This window comes from Podarcis melisellensis (genome assembly GCF_964234715.1).
Source record: "Podarcis melisellensis genome assembly, chromosome: 16".
Classification (NCBI taxonomy): domain Eukaryota; kingdom Metazoa; phylum Chordata; class Lepidosauria; order Squamata; family Lacertidae; genus Podarcis; species Podarcis melisellensis.
This window is the reverse complement of record NC_138533.1, coordinates 16,245,418-16,265,761: the sequence shown is the minus strand read 5'-3', so window position 1 is coordinate 16,265,761 and position 20,344 is coordinate 16,245,418. Positions and strand designations below refer to the sequence as shown.

The 20,344-nt window shown below is 48.3% G+C and overlaps 2 protein-coding genes across 3 annotated transcripts in view; one reads left to right on the top strand and one right to left on the bottom strand.

Moving 5' to 3' along the window:
• Positions 1 to 3,077: 3,077 nt before the first annotated feature.
• Positions 3,078 to 6,866, bottom strand: LOC309359427 (relaxin-3 receptor 2-like). The gene has a single exon (XM_081893052.1). The coding sequence runs from the start codon at positions 5,259 to 5,261 to the stop codon at positions 3,921 to 3,923; it is 1,341 nt and encodes a 446-aa protein (XP_081749178.1). The 5' UTR covers positions 5,262 to 6,866; the 3' UTR covers positions 3,078 to 3,920.
• Positions 6,867 to 9,560: 2,694 nt separating this feature from the next.
• ANKRD35 (ankyrin repeat domain 35) overlaps positions 9,561 to 20,344 on the top strand; it is a 28,713-nt gene continuing 17,929 nt past the window's right edge. The window contains exons 1-4 of one of the 2 annotated variants that reach the window (XM_081892999.1): positions 9,561 to 10,542; positions 18,224 to 18,358; positions 19,530 to 19,618; positions 20,270 to 20,334. In XM_081892999.1, the coding sequence (XP_081749125.1) occupies positions 18,336 to 18,358; positions 19,530 to 19,618; positions 20,270 to 20,334 (177 nt within the window). In that variant the 5' untranslated portion in view covers positions 9,561 to 10,542; positions 18,224 to 18,335. The remainder of the gene's footprint in view (positions 10,543 to 18,223; positions 18,359 to 19,529; positions 19,619 to 20,269; positions 20,335 to 20,344) is intronic. The other variant, XM_081892998.1, reaches the window with a different exon arrangement.

Sequence of the window (20,344 nt, the reverse complement as noted above, 5' to 3'; positions counted from 1 at the left end):
GAGGAAAAGAGTGAAGTCAGGGTTAATTCATGGTGGCCCCATGCAGGTCTTCCATATTCACATCAGACATGGCTGGACGGCAGGTAATGGACTCCCGTTGGAGCCTTGAGGCTTCTGCTCCATGTGCAGAGCAGAGACGGCGGGGAGCAGCCCTTCTTGTTGGTGGAAGGACCAACACCCCACCCCTCCAAGGAACGTCTCTGGCCCATTCCCAGGGATCGCTTTACCTTTTGATAACAGCGTTTCAGGCCAATAAATCTTGAACTCAAAACAGCCCATAAATCTGAAGGCCAGGCGTGGTTTTGACGTCTACCATCATCCAAGGCAAATGTCTGTGGGGCGGCAGGATCTTCCCTTTTGCCTGGCTGCAGTTCATAAACAAATGTTTATATACTGATTGTGTTTCCAGCCCACCTTTTTCTCCAAAGAGCTCAAGGAGGTGTGCGTGATTCTCTCTCTCTTCCTCGTTTAACCCCCACAACAACCCTGTGAGGTAGGTTAGGCCAAAAAGCAGTGACTGGCCTTCAAGGTCACCCAGTGAGCTTTATGGCCAAGTGGGGGATTTGAATCCTGGTCTCTCTCAGGTTGGAGTCCCAACGCTCCAACCACTATGTCATGCTGCCTCTTGAAAACAGTGAGACTGTCTGGATAGGAAGGCTTCCTTTTGGGGGCCCTTTGCTCCTCTCCTCACCATCTGCCCCTTCTCCCTCCAAAAGTGCCTTTTTTAACGCTGCCCCCTCCTCCAAAATGTGTTGAGCACCACTGCACAATACAGGAAGTATTGGGAAGTAATGGGATGAATATCAATTTTAATGGCAAGGCTTCATTAAATGCAAACTTGAATACGGAATGTGATGAAAACCTGACAACATGTTAAGATCTCATTCCAGTCACTTGCTTAGAATAAGAAAGTGGAAAGTTCCCAACACACAGGCTTTTGAATTGTTCTTGGTGCTGAAGGTGCTAACCCTGCTTTGCTCATATGTAATTAATGTGTAATTAATAAGAGAGTATTCTGGAGGTCAAGGGGAAGAGAAACCTGTTTTCGTCTCTGTTGGAGATTCTTATGCCCTCCCAGCATTCCTTGAATCCTGTGCCAGGCCCCAAATGGAGATACAGGCTGGGTATTTTTTGATGCCAACGAATGCGTGTGGACTCTGCCAATAAATGTGCCTGCTCAACTCTGCCCCAAATCATATTTAACGTTAAAGTGCATTTCCTGCAGCACTGATTTATCTACCTCCACAAAAGTTCAAAATTCGAATTCATACCCCACCAAGTGAAAACTCTTTTTTAAAAAGCAGAGGAACCCCACAGCTGTTCTTGCATGGTGGGGCAGACATTTGCCAACCTGGTGCCCTCCAGCTGTTTGGGAATGGAGCTCCTATGAGCCCCTGAAGGGCTCCAGGTTGGGAACAGTCCATGGAGGGCCTAAGAAAGACCATGGGTAGGCAAACTAAGGCCTGGGGGCCGAATCCGACCCAATCGCCTTCTCAATCCGGCCCATGGACGGTCCAAGAATCAGTGTTTTTTTACATGAGTAGAATGTGTGCTTTTATTTAAAATGCATTTCTGGGTTATTTGTGGGGCATAGGAACTCATTCATTTTTTTCCTTCAAAATGTAGCCCAGCCCCCCCCCCCAAGGTCTGAGGGACAGTGGACCGGCCCCCTGTTGAAAAAGTTTGCTGACCCCTGGTCTAGACTGAGAGTCTGAAGAGCTTTTGCTACAGCAGTCAATATGGGGTTAGCTGGACCCATGGGCATAGGCAGGGGGGGACAGCTGCCCCCCATGAAGTAAATAAATAAAAAAACTAACTGAACAATTACATCACAGATACATCTGTTCTGCCCCCCACAACATAAAGCCTGGCTACACCCATAGCTGGACCAGTGGAGTCTCACTCAGCAGAAGATAGAAACTTACCGTATATTTGTATTTTAAACTTAGACCTTCCCCTTGTTTCTAAATCTCACCACAGCTTGCCCGGGACTCACTGGGAGAGAGGACTTGGAAAATACCCAACTCGGGACCTTAGTTCCACTGTCTTTCAAATGGAATTTCAGGGTCGTTGTGAGAGGTGAACATGGGAAGCAGCCTTATACACAGTCAGTCAATCTAGCTTAGCATTGCCTACACTGACCGGCAGCAGCTCTCTGGAATTTCAGACAGGATCTCTGCCAGTCGTACCTGGAAATGCCAGCAGGGACTGAACCTGGGACCTTCTGTATGCCAAGCAGGTGCTCTCCTGCTGAGCTGTGGCCCTTGGCCAGGGTGAAGTCAGGGCTCTTTCCATGGGACCAAATTAATGATTAACGGTGATAAAGAAAGGAAGAAGCTGCTTTGGAAATTAAAGCCGCTGAGGGGAATGTGGAAGAAACACTTAAAGCTCTGAACCTGCTTTCTTGGGTGTAAGTTCTGTTGTGGGCTTGTTTCCAGGTAAATCTACCTGGGATCTGCCTCCAGGAGATAACTGAAGAGTCAGGAGGGAGGGGAGGGACGCCATTTGAGTATAATTGGTTCACTCCAGACAAGTTTAGCAGCATTCAATGGGCCTACACTGGAGTAAAGAAGTCCCCCCCCCCCCGACTTGGAAGGGGTGTGTCAACTGTTCACCACAAAACCCTCTCAGCGACAAATGGAAGATATGGGTTTTTTAATTGATGGGAATAATTGAAATATACATTGTGAGGGAAAACTTTATAGCTGGCTGTTACCCCAGTGTCAATGACCCCCCCCCCCCGACCCAGCTGCTATTCAGGGAAATGTTTGGGTACCTCAACTGGGCCTGTGTTTTCTCTCCACAGCTCCACAGGAGTGGCAGGTGCAATTTAGATCAGGGAAATGGTGCAATGGAAAGGGTTAAACAGCCCCCTCCCAGCTGCCACTCCTCAGGGCCCATCTGGCTTGAAATGACAACACTTTTAAAAGTCAGGACCTCTGATCACAGATTCCCCACATCCAGTTTTACTGCCCATGGTGGGAAGCATTATAATATTGTTGCCCGTCACCCCAATAGATTCCAGGGGTTCCAGGTTTTGTGTTTCCTTTGGAAATGAGGCACAGAAGAGACTGTGGTGTCTTTAGAATATATGGTTTATTTACACATATACAGCCTGAGCCTAGATGGAGGGGTTCACAAGACCCGAAAAGGGTCTTGTTTCTCCCATAGCCGCAACCTTGGCTTCTTACAGAAATCAAACATTGCACTCAAACATTTATTTGACTCCATCTTGCTGCTTTCCTTTTAGGTCACATCACTGCAACTCAACTCTAAACTCAGGCTTTGGCCTAACAATTCCCAAGCTGCTGTCTCACACAAACACCCTTTGTTTCTCTAAATGGCCCATCACCCAGGCTATCAACTCATCACACGAAACTAGCCTGGCTTATATTTTAACAGGGGTTAGAAGGATCTCTTACATTCAGCCTACTTCCTCTCCTTGCAAACTCATAACAATCTCTTTGGCCAATTTCTGGCATGAAATGCTACAGAATGAGGAATTTGACATAACCTGGCCACAGATGATGACCCCGGGGGGATCTCAAGCTATCTTTCTGACCTCCATTTCTAATGATTAGTTCTAAGCAGGCAGGTGCAGGGGCTCAATCCTGCCTAACTATCATAGAAGAAGTCCTTTCTCTTAACCACAGATGTGTAGTAGCAAGAAACGCCCTCTGCATATGGTCAAGGGAGCTCTGTTATGGCCTCATAGGTGCCAAGGCTGAGCACTGGCCACAGATCCTTTGGGGGAGTCAATTCTGGAGACCCCCAGCTCAAAGAAGCCCCCTCTAGTTCTACGATAACAAAACTTTTCTGTCAGGTCAGAAAATGATCACGAACCGGTTTTCCTCGGCATCCAGGAATCTTTGCCCCGGGGTCCTTCAGTAATTCAAGTGTTTCCTCCAACTTGCAGAGGGTCACATGAGCATTTCTACCCCGGGGATCAACTCCACTTCGGTGACTGCGTTTGGCTCCTTGGCTCTCGGCTCCAAGATGGTGGAGAGGGTAGAGTCTTCCTTCTCTTCACTGTGAGAGATCTTGCTGGGGTTCCGAGACGGGCTACGGGGCAGAGCCACCAACACGCCGTCCTCCCAAGTCTTGCGGGAGGAAAAGTACTGGTAGGAAGAAGTTGCAGAAGAGAGCCTCTGGAAGATCTCCTTTGTGGCTTCCCGGAACTCCTGGCGCATCAAGCAGTAAAGGACAGGATTCAGGCAACTGCTGCTGTGAGCCAAGCAGGTAGCCAGGGGGAAGATGTAATTGTGGAGGAAGTAAAAGGCATCCCCCCTGGACACCACTTCGAATTGGACCAGAGCCCCCCAAAGAGTGATCGCCTGTTTGGGGAGCCAGCAGGCAAAGAAACATCCGACCACCAACTGGACGGTGGTGGCAACCTGGTTCTGCCGGTTCGGATTGCTGCCTTGGACTTGGTGGGCCTTGAGGAGTTTCAGGAGGAGGAGGTAAGAGGTCAAGATGACCACCAGGGGGACCACGAAGGTGAACACTACTTTCTGGAGGTGGTAGACGCCCAAGAGACGAGTGGTGGGGAACTTGTAGAAGCAGAGTTTCATGCCGCCGTATTCCACCACTTTCGTGTAGATTGGTACAGGCACGGTGGCCACCAGAGCCAAGGCCCAGAGAGCCAGAGTGATGCACTGAGCCACGCGAGGGGTCATCCTCGACCCGTCCTTGAGGGCCGAAGCCACGGACCAGTAGCGCGTGACACTCATGGCAGTCAGCAAGAACACGTTGGCATGGACGCTGAGGGTGGTGAGGGAGGGGACAGCCTTGCACATGGCCTGCCCAAAGGGCCACTTGTAGTCCAAGGCGATCTCTGTGGCCCAGAAGGGAAGCGTCAGAGAGAGCTGGAAGTCCGCCACTGCTAAGCCAAAGACGAAAATGTTGATGACCGAGGTGGGCCTGCCCTTGTGAGTCCAGATCAAGTACATCACGAGCCCATTCCCCAGGAGTCCTACTGAGCAGACCACCGAATAGATGAAAGCGATGAACATTTGCAGGCCAAACGAGATGTCTGGCGATGAGGTCAAGGCACTGCCATCCCCTACGAGGTCGAAACCTCCCATCAACGACCAGTTCCCAATTCTGGGATCCGCGAGGCTGCTGTTCCGCTCAGGCTCCCGGAGTCCACTTGCCTGCATCTTTGAGACTGGCTGAAATCCTGTGTTGCCTCCGTGGCTGGGACCCTTGCGCCGGTCAGGCGTGGCACGTGCTGCTTCTCTCACGGCTGGAGAAAACGTCATCCGTCAAAACCTGCCGAAAACTCTGACTGATTGCCATGGCTTGTTTGCATAGCCAGAGCAGAAAGGAGCCGGCCGTCGAATCCTCCTAGGCTGCGAAGGTTGGTTTTCACAGCAGAGAAGCTTGCAAAGTAGCCTTGAAGACCCCAAAGTCCATTCTTCCAGAGCCTCCCAGACTCAGCCGATGAAGAGAACAAGTGGTTGAGGTCCCAGGTCCTTCAGTCTTCCCCTTTGAGAAACAGGGGACTTCACTGGCATCGATGCCTGTCTTTCCCCGAGTCCAGGCTGGTGTCTGTCCCTTCCTTCCTTGGGGAAATGAGAAAAAAGGATTAATTGGCAGAGCTGAGAATGTTCTAACCACGCCTTGTGTGATGGTGGACAGCCCCTCATTTAGACGGGGTGGGGCAGGGTTTCTCTTGGAGGAGGGCGGGGAGTAGAAAGTCCTGGCCTCTCTTCACGTGGGGTTGTTTGAACTCTTTGCTCGGTTATTTATCTTCTCTGGCACACCAAGCTTTCTTTGTGATGCAAACCAGCAGCAGGTGCAGAGGGAACTTTGATTCAGGTCGGACGTGGCTGGCAGGACCCTGGACAAGAAGCAAGGCATTCTGGGAAACCTCTGCTGCTCTTATCGAAGGGCCTTTGCAGAGAGACCATTTCCCAAGGAGAAAGGCACATTATTCCTCGGCCCTGCTTGGATGCTGGGGGGCTTGCAACAAAATCGCCTGAGATTAGAATGGGCCTAGCTGAGTCTCTGCAGAGTACCTCTGGGCTACCACTGAGTAGCCAGTTGCCTCAGTTTCCCTCACACATGGGAGATATTCACAAGCTGACTTAGATTCGCCACTTCTGGGGGTGGGCGTTAATCAAAATTTCAGCCGAGTTTTGTTTCTGGTGGTTAAAAGCATATTCTAATGGAACAAGGAGACTTGTCACTGGGTCTGCCTACCAAGGCTTTTGTGTAGCTGTGAGTAGGAGGAATTGTGTCAGGCGAAGCTTTCGTTGCCTCTCATACGGGGAAGAGATGAGAACTGCACTGAAGACACCGTCAAATGTGGTGTAGTGGTTAAAGTATTGGACTAGGACCTAGGAAAGACCAGAGTTCAAATCCTCACTCGGCCAACACGAAGCTCACTGGGTGCCTTTGAGCTCAGTCACTGCCTCTCAGCCTAACCTACCTCACAGGGTTGTTGTGGGGATTAAATGAGGAGGGGGAGAATAATGTACACCATCTTGGTACCTACAAATGCTTCCTCCAGCCACCCAAGTTGCGTGTTAGCAGGGAACTGATTCACCATTTTCTTTGCGACATTTAGCTCTGCTGAAAGAATTGCCTCTGGCTGTGATGCTCCAGACAGATAATTTGCCACAGACGCCTCCAGTGCATTCCAGCCAGGAGGAGATGGTTGGATGGCTTTTGTGCTTGTTTCGGAGGGCGGGCTGTGCATATGCCACAACTGAAACTGCAGCATGTGGTTAGACTTCCAGAGAAGCCCCAATAGCTTAAAAAAAAAAAGAAGTAAAGAAAACCAAGTTCCTAGTCCCTATGGTGACAAGCAAGGCATGCTTGAAAAATGCATTGGAGAAGCGTTTTCATAACATTCAAGCCTCCAAGGGAGCTGGGCATGTTTAGCCTGGAGAAGAGGAGGTTAAGGGGTGATATGATAGCCATGTTCAAATATATAAAAGGATGTCACATAGAGGAGGGAGAAAGGTTGTTTTCTGCTGCTCCAGAGAAGCGGACACGGAGCAATGGATCCAAACTACAAGAAAGAAGATTCCACCTAAACATTAGGAAGAACTTCCTGACAGTAAGAGCTGTTTGACAGTGGAATTTGCTGCCAAGGAGTGTGGTGGAGTCTCCTTCTTTGGAGGTCTTTAAGCAGAGGTTTGACAACCATATGTCAGGAGTGCTCTGATGGTGTTTCCTGCTTGGCAGGGGGTTGGACTCAATGGCCCTTGTGGTCTCTTCCAACTCTATGATTCTATGATTCTAAGGGGTGCCTGAATGAAGTTGTCATTAAGTGGGGAGAAAGAGTGCCCTGCATTCAGGGGAGTCTTTAGCATATGCGCCACCGGGGTGCAAAGATCCGCCCCGCGCCCCCAAATTTAGTTTAGCCCCCAAATTAATTTTTATTATGCTTGTGTCAGACACCACACTTATGCCTTATCTCTTGTTTACAAAAGAAGGGAGGGAAAAGTACCAAACTTTTATTCGCTCATTTAGCACCGCTGCTATGAATGACAAGCGCCACCGCTGGCGCGGTGTGGGGCATCTTTAGTAAATGAGTGCACAAAGTCAAAAGGCCTTAAGGAAAACAGTAGGTATACATTTCGGTAATACCTATGTATATATGTATTTTGTTTTTCTAGCTTGATCAAAATTATTTATTATTTCATAACAGGTAGATAGTTAAGAGCTTAGGCGGCTTCAGCTGCGGGCGCCTGGCATCCCCCAGAATTCGGCGCCTGGGTGCCCTGCACCCCTTGCACCCCCGGGTAAAGACGGCCCTGCCTGCATTGCTCATTGCCTCACCCCACAAGGCAAAATTAACACATATATTTAGATGCATACTGGCTGGCTTTTGAGATCTCGGCACAGAATTTGCCAGAGCTTTAGACCAGGGGCAGTCAACCTTTTTATACCTACCGCCCACTAATGCATCTTTCTTGATGGTAAAATTTCCTTACCACCCACCAGTGCTCGATGGAAGGAGGAGTCAGCTTCTGCTGTAGAACCCCCTGCCGCCCACCTAGAATACTGAAACGCCCACTAGTGGGCAGTAGGGACCAGGCTGACAACCCCTGCTTTAGACAATTACAACCTGCAACAGAATGTTGCAGTATATCCTCCTCCTAGCCAGAGTGCTAGGTCTCAGCCAGCCAATCAGAGGACTCCACTATTCCCTCTCCCTTGCATTCCCCCTGCCTGTGGCTACTGAGTGTGCTCCGTCCTCACTGGATTGTTCTGGGGTAAGGAGTTGTTGTTGTCCCCTTAGTGTTGCGTTAAAAACTTATGGAAACTTCAGGGTTCCCCCAGGCCCTCGTGGAGGCAATGGGCCTGAAGACTTACCCCATTATTTACTGGTTTGTCCAGTGTGTGTGTGTGTGTGTGTGTGTGTCATCACTGGTCCCCCTTATGCTTATTGGCTATTCCAAGGCTAGCCAGTTTGGTGTTCGCCAGATGTTTTGGGTTGCTATGCCCAGACCATTCAGCCAAGAAGGAGGCACTTTTAGTGGGTCGTTCCCTAGACCGGACAAATAGGGTATGGCCTGCTCTTGGTGGGTGTTGCACTCTCTCTGAAGGAGCAGGCATGTAGCTTGGGGGCGACAACCTTTAAGTTGGACTACTGTGATGCTTTGTATATGTGGCTCCCTTTGAAGGCGGTTCAGAAAATCCAGCTGCTGCAACGTTCGGTTGCCAGATTGTTGACTGGAGCAGGGCAGTCTGAACATATAACATCAGCCCTGGAACAACTGCACGGGCTAACAATTTGTTTCTGGGCTCAGTTTGAAGTACTGGTTTTGACCTATAAAGCCTTATGTGGCTTAAGATCTCAAGGACCACCTCTCCACATGCGAACCAACCTGGATCCTATGACCATCATCTCCATGTGCCCGCTCCTTGAGAGAGCCATAGGGTGGCAACACGAGGACAGGGTCTTATCAGTGGTGGCCTCCCCCCAACTTGTGGAATGCTCTCTCCTGGAAGGCACACTTGGCATTGCCTTTATCTGTTTTTAGGAACCAGGCAGAGACTTTTATATTCAAGCAGATTTTTGGCCCTTAATTCCATGGCCTCTTTTAGTAGGGTGGGATCAGGAAGTCCTGATCCATTTATCTACTTAGCTGTGCTTTTATATTTTTATTGGATGTTCTTAATTGGTTTTGCTGTAAGTCATTTTGGGTCACTCTGAGAGAGAAGCCACTAACTAATGTAACAAACACAGAAATCAGTGGCCAGACCTGTTGGATTTCTGCCTGCTATATTTCTATTACAGGAAGCTATCCTGTACAGTAATAGAAATATAGCAGGCAGAAATCCAACAGGTTTGGCCATTCAGGTGCTCAGCTCAGGAAAAGAAACTTGGAGATTCTACTTTCCAGGATTTGACTTCAGAAATTGTTATTCCTGCTAGGATTTGTCTCTGTGAGAGGGGACGTTATTGGTTTGCTTTGTTCTTGTTTTATTATGTATGTATTTTTACGCTGTGAACTGCCCTGAGATCTACGGATGAACACTGGTGTACACATTTAATTAATAATAATAATAATAATAATAATAATAATAATAATAATAATGTGAAGGAATTGTACCAGTCAAAGGAAATAGTGTCTCTGATCATGGGCAGATGGAACATGTTTGGGATTAGCAGGCTGTTTTCATCTAAAGGCCTGGTTCCCTGACAGGCCTGGCATCTGTCTTTTAAGAAACCGAGTGAAAAATTGAGACAGTGATCGGAAGTGTGGAAGTGGGGAAATAGGTCTGTAAATACAGGTAGAGAACATCTACACACAGTGAAACTGAGCAGGATTTTGGACTAGGGTGGAGAAGGCCCAAATTCAAACCCTTCAGCTTAGCCACAAGGCTCGCTAGGCAGCCTTAGGACACGCACTATTCTCCCAGGCTCCCTTGCAGGGTTGTTGTGTGGACGGAAGCAGAGCTGAGTGGGGAACTCATTGACGCAGCTGAGCTCCTTGGAGAAAGGGTGGCTTCTGTCATTTGCAAGTTGCCCACAGGTAAACAAGCTATCATTGAAGGGCTCCGGCTTTTGCCTCTTTGGTGACGGAACGTGAGAAGAAGAAAAAAATCACCCATCATTTCGAGGGAGAGGGCGGGGCGGGAACCTCCGTCCTTTTAAAGTCAGGAGACAAGCGAGATTAGCAAAGAGCGTCTCTCTCTCAGGCAAGTTCAGACCTGGGACTGTGAAACAGGTGTGCTGGGGGTGGGCACCAAGGTTTCATGCGGTGAGGCCTGCGGGCCGACAGGGCTTTGCTTGCAAACGCTCCCTGGACGCCGCCAGACACCTCTTTGGGCTCCAGCAGCCAGCCAGGAGCTTCTCTGGGGCTCCAGCTCCATGGATGTCTCTGCTGGTTCCTCCTTTTCCCATCCAGGCCAGGCGCCTGGGCTGAGCAGACGGACTCTTCTCCTCCTGACCACGGGCCTCTTCTCGGAGATGGTTTGAATGTGGTTCATCTCACTCGTGTTTGGAGACGGCAGAAAGCAGGAGCAGCTGCTGCAGCAGCCATGAAGAAGATGTTCTCCTGTTCCAGCAATCAAGTGGCGGTGAGTTCCAAGCACTGCTCGGTTATTAATCTCTGTTTCCAATCGCTTGCAAGTGGCTCTCATTTTGGAAATAAAAGTTTGTGTGGAATAGGCAGGGAGCAAAACAAAGAGTACTCCTGAGCATGGGCAGAGTGTGTTTCCTTTGAGACTATCATAGAACAAACACCCACCCAGCATGCACATGTGGTTCAGCTTTGCTTGCAAACGCTCCCTGGACGCTGTAAGGAAAATGGCCATGTGTCCAACTTGCCCTCCATTTCAATGAATCCTCCGTTTGAAGGTCTGTCCAGGCCTAGTCTGGCTTGAAGAACCTTAGAAAATAAGAGCAGGTAGTTGTGGTGCTTGTTAGCAGCACCTGGAGAACAGCAGCCTGAGTAGGCAAGCATACAGATCACTGAGTGCAGCCTTTCCCACTGTTTACTTATTATTACATTTATAACCCATCTCTCCTTCAAGGAGTTCAAGGTGGGGTACATAGTTCTTTTCCTCCCCATGTAATCCTCACAACAACCCTGTGAGGTCGGTTAGGCCGAGAGTGTGTGACTGGCCCAAGGTCACCCAGTGAGCTTCATGGCGAAATAGGAATTTGAACCCTGGTCTCCCACACTCTATCCACTACACCACACTGGTACTATGGGGAGAAGTACAGTGGTACCTCGGGTTACATGCGCTTCAGGTTACATATGCTTCAGGTTACAGACTCTGCTAACCCAGAAATAGTGCTTCAGGTTAAGAACTTTGCTTCAGGATGAGAACAGAAATCGTGCTCTGGCAGCCCGGCAGCAGCAGGAGGCCCCCATTAGCTAAAGCGGTGCTTCAGGTTAAGAACAGTTTCAGGTTAAGAACAGAGCTCCTGAACGAATTAAGTACTTAACCTGAGGTACCACTGTATTGCATTTCTTTTAATTATCTCTGTATTTATATTTATATAGTCATTATCTATATCTGCATCGCTATGCATACAAATTAACCCATTTGAATGTTATGCCAAATGGCAACTTCTCTTGACCTCTTTTTGCAGCAGGGGCATAAGTTTCGCCAACCCAGAGGCTAGTTTCTGTGGGGCAGCGTTTGCCGATTGGCGAGTGAGGACAATGCAAACCTTTGGATAAACCAGTGGGAGACTGTGGGTTTAATTGACAGACTTAATTAAACGCAATAGTTTGAATTGGGTTTTGAGTAAAAGCACAACTTTTAAATTTTAAATTTTGAATTTTATTGTGTTACTATCTTCCTTAGTTGGTCATGCAAATAATGCTTTTGATAGGGTAGGGTGGTAGGTGTTGGAGATGAGTTTATGGAACAAAGGGGCACCCCTGCCTCCCCCCAAAAAGGTTTGATCTAGAAGGTCCAGATTGGGTAAGCCACCGGCCTCTGCCCTGTTTCCAAGCCTAGAATAATGACAGAATCCTGCAGAGATGGGAAGAGAAAGGATCAAGGTGCAAGTCTGTCTGAGCCTGGGATTGTGCAGGCAGCATGCAAGATTCAGCCTGGCAGGACCCGGCTGCCAATTGTAGCAGAGACACTCTGGGAGGGTCTGCTCTCCTCGGCTCCCCTCTCCCAATTAACCTCCATCTCCAAGGTTCAGTGATGGAAGTGCGGAGGGAGGAAAAGAGCTGGGCTGGGCCCTGCAATTCAGGGTCTAGGATGCTCCTGACCTGACAGCTCTAGACACGAGTTGCGTTTGTAAAGAAGTTTCTCCCGCTGAGGCACCAGTGTCCTTCAGGACAAACCAGTGGCAGCCTCTCTCAAAAACTACTTGGGCAGTCTCCTTTTATTGTTTCCGGGGATATCAGCAGAGGACAGGGACGTCTGGTTTGTGGAGCCAATAACTCCTGGCTGCATAAACAGGCCATGCATTTAATAATATAACAACGTGCAACGTGTGGGTGGCTGTTTCCAATAAAGCACAGTGTCACACTTTTCTTGTTCATTTAAAAGTGTCACACTTTTCTTGTTCATTTAAAAAGAGGCTCCATTCAGGTGGCCAACGTTTTAATCAACTCCTGTTCCTTAAAGGGCCACTTGGCCTGATGATGATATTACTATAATACTGTAATAGGTAATTGTGTCTGTCTCCATGCGACAAATAATAATAAAAAACTTTACTGGGTGGTTTATCCTGATTAAGTTGATCTTGTGCCTTTAAGAGCAAGCATGCCTGCTTTTGTAGTTCTTCCTGGTCAGTTGGCAACCTTACTTCACAGAGGCCTGAGGTATCTTTCAGGGCAAACCATTGCTCTTGTCTGTGCAGAACATTGGGGATATATGACAGCAAGTCGTTTCCCCAGATTCCTAGGAGCAGGCTGGAGATAGGTGGTGCATGAAAGGCACTCTGCACGTGTTCAGAGGCACTGTTCTTCATTCCACAGGAACTTGATCTGAGTCCTTGTGCCAGTGTGGTGTTGTGGTTAGAGCGTCAGACTAGGACCTGAGAGACCAGGGTTCAAAACCTCACTTGGCCTTGGAGCTCGCTCGGTGACTTTGAGCCAGTCGCACTTTCTCTCAGCCTAACCCACCTCGCAGGGTTGTTGTGGGGAGTAAATGAGAAGGGGCAGAACCAGCTAAGCCACCTTGAGCTCCTTCGAGGGGAGAAAAGGTAGCTTATAAATGCAATCAATCAATCAATCAATCAATCACAAGTCCCAGCTCAGATGAGGCCACGATGGGAAGGCTGACACACACACTCAGTTCAAAGCAAAGCATGACCAACTGGAAGTCTCAGCATGAATTCCTTTCTTGACATGAGGCTTTGCTCAGTCTTGCTCCATCCTGCCTTTGGGGTGTATCCACTCCTGGGGACGACTTGCGTTTAGCATGAAATTGGCCCTGAGCAAAGTGACTTCGAGGCCTGACAAACAGGCCCGGTCATGGCAGCTTATCTACTGCTCTGACGTCAGCTCTCTGGGCTGATCTTCTTCTTTGCATGGGAAGACAAAATAAAATTGGGTGATCATCAGCCCTGCAAAGGCACATTCCTTCACTTTTTGACATCTGCACATCTTACCAAAATTTTATTATTGAAACCAAGCGACCTGTCCAATGACTTAGGCAGCAGAGACTGAGGGGTTCAAGAAGACCACCAACATCTTTATCCTGGATCCCAAATGGGCACCAACTGCTTGTGTTTTTTGGTCACGACGGAGAGCTCTCTACACATGCTCGGGAATCCTTTGGTTGCCCAAATTGCATTTCCTGCTTATGGCTCCTTGAATTTACGATATCCGCTGTGCATGTTTTTTAAGAACTGGAAGAGCGGTTATGAAATGTCGGTGCATGCTAACATTTCTCTAGAGGAAAATATCTTACAATTTCACCCTGAATAGCGGTGGCCTGGTTCGAAAGAGGGCTGGGGAGAAGGCAGAATTTAAGCCAGTGCATATTCTCTGACAAGCAACCCCAATCTAAAACCTTCTCTTCTCCAGAAGGTACATCACCCTAGCCTTTCTCTGTATCTGCCTTATGCTCGCCAATGCATTTTTTTGTTCTTGCAAGGCTCCCATACTTTAAACAGCTGTGTTTACAGGCAAAAATTCAGCAGGTGGGTATTTCTATGGGGCTGCAAAACAGCTGGGATAAGTTCTCAGGCACCTTACAGCTTACCAAGAGCAGTTGTGGTGCACTGGTTAGAGTACTGGGAGACTTGGGTTCAAACTCCCACTCAGCTACAAAACTTTACTAGGTGACTTTGGGCTAGCTGCTTTCTCTCAGCTTCACAGGGTTGTTGTGAAGACAAAAGCAGGGGGAGCTTTGCATGCTATCCTGATTCCCCTGGAGCAGTGGCGGCCAAACTTGGCCCTCCAGATGTTTTGGGACTACAACTCCCATCATCCCTAGCTAACAGAACCAGTGGTCAAGGATGATGGGAATTGTAGTTCCAAAAACATCTGGAGGGCCGAGTTTAGCCACCACTGCCCTGGAGGAAATGGCAGGCTGAAAGCAAATGCATAGGAGCTATAGTGAAGAAAATGACTTAGAAATTGAGGGTTGTTTATTTTTTACAAGCACTAGAGCCCTTCAAGCACTTTTTATATGATTTGGCATTCTTTAATTATATATGCAACAGAGCCATCATTTTCAAGGCAACCCTCACCACTAGCCTGACAAATCTGGAAGTAGACTTGATCAAAATCAGATAGCCCGCATATTCTTTACTTTGCTATTTTATTCATTCTAATTCATCATTCTAGGTGCCTGTTTTATGCTTTTGTTTCTCTTCTTTTAATTTTCACCTGTTCTTATAACTCTTCTTCCTGTTTTATATTCATTATAAAATGAAATTAAAACTTTACAAAAAAGAGAGAGAGAGAAAGCAAATCTATTAATAGTCATAATTGTCCAACGAAAGCAGACTTCCCCCTTGCCTTTCTGGGAATGGAGAGAACTGAGAGTGAAAGGTCCCAGCTGTATCTTGCAGGAGGACTGTGTTTTCCCAGCGTAATTAGAACTTAAGCAACAGCGGGGTGTGTGGCCCTTGTGAAATGTTGCCCTCCGCAAACTCTGGGCGTGTTGCGCCGTCAGCAACGGCATTCAGAACCGGATTGTCTCCAAGCACATTCTTTGCCCATCTTCACGGAGCTGCTGAAACAGATCTGCTTAAAATAAAAATCCCCAAACTGAAGGGACAAGCGAACCTTTTAACCAAAAGCATGACACCCCGCAACCCCAAAAGAAAGCCTTAATTTTTTTTCTTTGGCTTGACTTCCTGCCCGGCCAGCTGCAGGGCTTTGCCTTTTATATATGTGGATTTTCCTTCATTGGAGAACGGCGTTCTGTCCGGGATTCTTTAGCTGTGATTCCTGCATTGCAGGGGGTTAGACTAGATGACCCCTGGGGGTCCCTGCCAACTTTGCAATTCAGTTATCTTTGGCAGAAGGGGCTCTATCCTGAATCTCCCTCTCTTCTACCTTTAGGGTGTGTGTGTGTGTCAGTGTCATTGAACCCCTTTTAAGTTTTGCCAGACTGAAGCCCTGTTTTCCTTGGAAAGAAATGAGCTAGAAGCTGCCTGTGAATGCCTAGATCTCTATATCCATCTCTATATCTTTGCACTGTTGCTTGAAGCCCTGTTGCCTCCTGCACGGCTTCATGCCACCTTTCTTTTTTAAGACCTATGCTTTCCCAAGGCAACTTATTCCAGGGCAATTAACTACAGTATATATTTTCTGGGAAATTTGCCAACCCGCTTGGAGGCAGTGTGTCATGTTGCAAAAAGAATGGCTGTCGTGGGAGAAAGGAGAATGGCCGTCGGCCACCTGTCCTGTGTGGGATGGAGCCAGGCGATGAAATAAAAATAACATTTTCCACATTCCGCATTCCAGCTTTGAGGCTCTTTCCTCTTTTATTACTGGCTTGAATGGCAGTTACTAAGCAACATGGAGTCCATGGCTCTCCCTAGATCTTCCTCTAGATCAGAAGGGATCTCCTGTCTTCCCTGATTACTAGAATTTTTTGGAGGGTATTCTTCCTTACAACAACAACAATCTATCACTGCATGATATACCTTATGCCATAGCTGTCAACTTTTCCCTTTTCTTGCGAGGAATCCTATTCGGAATAAGGGAATTTCCCTTAAAAAAGGGGAAACGTTGACAGCTATGCCTTATGCCTTTAATGTAGCCATTTCCATTCATTTTACTTAAACACAGAATTGTAGAGTTGGAAGGGATGCCCACAGGTCACTGAACTAGATCCCTGCAATGCAGGAATCACAGCTATAATCCCAGATCACCCAACCTCTCTTAAAGAAAACCTCCAGTGAAGGAGAAACTACCAACTTCCAAGGGCTCTTACCGTCAGAAAGTTCTTCCTCAATGTTTTTGTATTTCCCCAGATAACATTCATTAACTTAAAGTGCAAGCTGTCATCAGAGGAAACGTTTTGATTAAGACATTTTCTTCAAGTTTAACTGGCTTAAGAATAATTCCCAATTTCCAGGGAATTGTAATGCTGTTGAGATGGGAACATGGTCAAGAAATCACAGGTCCTTTCTCTCCAGTGAACAACAGTTTCAAGGATTGTTTGGGAGAAGGTTGATAAGCAGGTGTTATACAACCAGTAGTCAGGATTAAGAGGTCAGATTCCCTATCATTCTTAGAGCAGACCTCTTGAAATCAGGACAACAGTGATTTTAATGTGTCTACTCTTGAGAATGACTAATGTTGGCTTATACCAGTGTTTCCCAACCGGTGTTCCGCGGCACACTAGTGTGCCGCGAGACGTTGCCTGGTGTGCCGTGGGAGGGAGGCGGGCGAGTCGGGCGGCGAGAGGCCTTAGGCGCCCTGCAGAAAGGCGTCCTCTTTGTGGGTGGGTTCTCCCCCCTCCCTTAGCGCATCGTATTTAGTTGGGGATTCTGGAGAGGGGGGCGGGGGCGTGCTGGCCCCGAGCGGAACAGACGCGCCGTCGTCCCCACCTCCCTCTCCTCAGTAGCTCCGAGCCGACTGACTGAGGGTGGGACACGGCCAGCGGCGTCCTCTCTCTCTCTCTCTCCGCCTCCCAGCACCGCTTTTCCCGAGGCGGGCGCATGCCTAAGGCTGAATGGGAGCAGACTGGAGGCTTGGCGGCCTCTCAGCGGCTCATGACGGGCGTCCCCGAGGCGGGAGGTGCTGAGCAGGGGCTCTGCGAGAGGGCGCGAGGGATGCGTGGTGGTGCCTGCGCGCGCGTGACTTAAGAGGGCGACCTGCTGCCTCTCCTCTCTCTCCCCTCCCTCCCCTCATGGGCACGGAGTCCCCGGCACAGCTTGGCGCTACTACAGCTACAGCTGCTGCTGCTCCTGCTTGGATGAAGGCGGCTGCTTCTTCCTAACGCCCAGCCTCTGAGGGACCGCAGTCTCCCGCCCTTTTTTTTTTTTTGGCGGGATGCTGAGGTAAAGGATCCCCTCGCGGGCGGGCATCTCTTTGGGCAGGGCGCGTGTGGAGGCTTAAGGTGGGGAGTGTGGAGGGGTTGCCGCTTGCGAGGGGAGGGTTCATATTGTATTGGGCTGCGGTGTGGGCGACACGGCTCTCCAATGGCCAGCCCGCGGAGGAACATTGAGTTGGAGCATTTCGAGGAGAGGGACAAAAGGCGCACTGAATAAAGTATTTTATAATTTTTCATATTTCTGTTTACTTACTATTTCATAATAAAGTAATTATAAAATACTTTCTTTGTGTTTATTTGATTCCTATTAAAGAGAGTTACTTTATATATAGTCAATATAGGCACAGAGTTAATTTTTTAAACATTTTCTAATGGTGGTGTGCCTCGAGATTTTTTTCATGAAACAAGTGTGCCTTTGCCCAAAAAAGGTTGGGAAACACTGGCTTATACAGTCGTACCTTGGTTCTTGAGCACACCTCAGGTTAAGAACCGTTTCAGGTTAAGAACGGACCTCTGGAACGAATTAAGTTCTTAACCCTTAGGTACCACTGTATTTATATTTTAATAATGCGGTGCTATGTCTTTTCATTTGTAAAGGGTTATAAATTGATGAGCTGTGGTTCCTGCATCGGGGTGGGTTGGACTAGATGATCCTTGGGGTCCCTACAGTTCTATGATTCAATTCCAGTCCTGCAGAATGGCCAACATCCGTGCTCACTTTCACCCTTGCTCATTTCAGGGGAGCAGGTCTCTCTTCTGGCACAGAACAGCCCCATGGTAAGCCTCCGACACTAAATGGCTGCTTTCCTTATCTCATGACAACCAGGTAGAGAGCTGGAACAAGCATGACCAGAAGCTTTTTGACGCTGTCGAGAAAGGCGACGTGGGGCGCGTATCCGTCCTCGCTTCCAAGAAGACAGCCAAAGCCACCAAACTGAATGCCCTGGGGCAATCTGCGTACGTAAGTTTTCCCTGCCCCATAATCCCTCTTGTTCGCAGGCTCTGCAAAGGACAAGGTGGTCTCTTGGGTAGGGTTGCTGGGTGAGGAGCATCCCAGACCCCAAGATTTCAGGGCCCAAACCTTGAGACCTAGGGGCAGCCCCTGGTGATGTCACAGGGCATACAGCCCTGGCGATTTTTCCCCTGCGCTCCCACCTACCTCTGAGCCCTGGAGACGGAGGTTAATTGGGGGGGGAGGGGGAAGGAGGTGGCCTGGAGGGGAAATTAGGTGGCTGGCCTTCTGCAACATTTACATCCTGAATTTGCACTGTACTTATATATTTAGCACATGCAAATTTGTTTCTGTGGGCTAATAAGCACATGCCTCTGGATCCAAGGAAACAGCTGCTTTCAGTGTTGACACCTGATCATAGTATGATTAGCCAGACTAAATTGATGGTTGGTGAAAACTGAAGTGATTAGGAGCCTGAGGTGGAGAAGTTTTAGCAGATTGCATTGCTGGTGTTGATTTATTTCACTGTCTAAAGCTGATGATGGATTGGGGGTGGGGGTGGGGATGAGAGGGGAACCAAGAATGGCTCTGCCTGGTTCAGGATCCTGCTTTTTCTTTTTTATTGATTTATTAACGAACAAAAGTTCAAACGTAACAAAAATACAACAAGAAAAAGAACCAAAGGTTTAAACCATAACACGTCACAGCCTAGAAGGGCAAAAGTACCAAAGATCTAGCGCAGCTCCATAGGGATAATAAAGTATTAACTCATACAAAGATTCCCTTTACAAATAATAAAGATCCATACAAAATAAATGTATTCTCCACCTGTGAGTTCTTCACTTATTGAGAATAAATGTTCTACATAGCCTTAAATGAGCCAGACATTTTCATATGCCGATGGCACTGAATGGCGATCTGATTCCATGAAAAAACGAAACCACCCCAGAAGCGAAAAATTGTCATTTGAGCTCTGCCCTTTAGATCATAGAATTGTAGAGTTGGAAGGGACCACAAGGATGATCTTGTCCAACCCCTTGCCATATAGGAATCTTTTGCCCAGAGTGGGGCTCAAACCCACAACCCTGAAATCAAGAGCTACACACTGGGGTACTTTTAGTTTACAAGACATCCGAAAAGTATTGCTTGTCAAGATCCCGCTTTTTCCTCTTCCTTGCAGATTCCACCTGGCGGCCTCCAAGGGCCTCACGGAATGCCTCACCATCCTGCTCTCTCATGGGGCTGATGTTAATGATAAGAATGAAGATGGTAGGTGTCATAGGGGGAGCGATTCTGTAACAGGGGAGCGAGTGTGCTTACCGCCCTCCCACAAGATAAAAACCCAAGCAATCTCATCTTCTTGAGAACGTCGTTGGATAAGAAGTGGGATACAGTATAGTTGTTCCAAAACGATGTTGCTTTTCAATCAGTTTTGATGTTTCTTTACAGGGCTCTCAATGGCTACCAGCCACAATGGGAATGCAGTTGGAGGCAGCAAAGCTTCTGAACTCTAGTTGCAGGGAACAAGGAAGGGAGAGGGTTCTTGTGCACTCTGGAGAGGGTGGTTGGCCACTGTGAGACAGGATCCTGGACTAGATGGGTCACTGGCCTTAAAAACAGACTGTCTGTCCATCCTCTCAGCCAGGGAAGGGGAGTTTGGCTTGGTGGGTCTGCGAGTGCCCAGCAAAGTGGAGAGTGGCTGTTGCCAAGCACCCTCCTTTGCTGCCTTTGATTCAATCCACAAGTAAGCGCCAAGTGCTTTTGAAGCATCAAGGGCAGAGTTACCACTTTGTTTCTGAATCTGCTCCAGCAGAGTCTCAACAACGGCACACCCAGCCTCCCCTGGAATAAAAGGCCTGGCTCTTCCCTTTCCGCCACCGTTTGTCGTATTTTGACTTCTCCTTCCTTCTGTCTTTCTAGGCAGCACTGCCCTGCATTTATCCACCATCGCTTGCCAGCCTCAGTGCGTGAAGGTCCTTCTGCAGGTAAATAGGA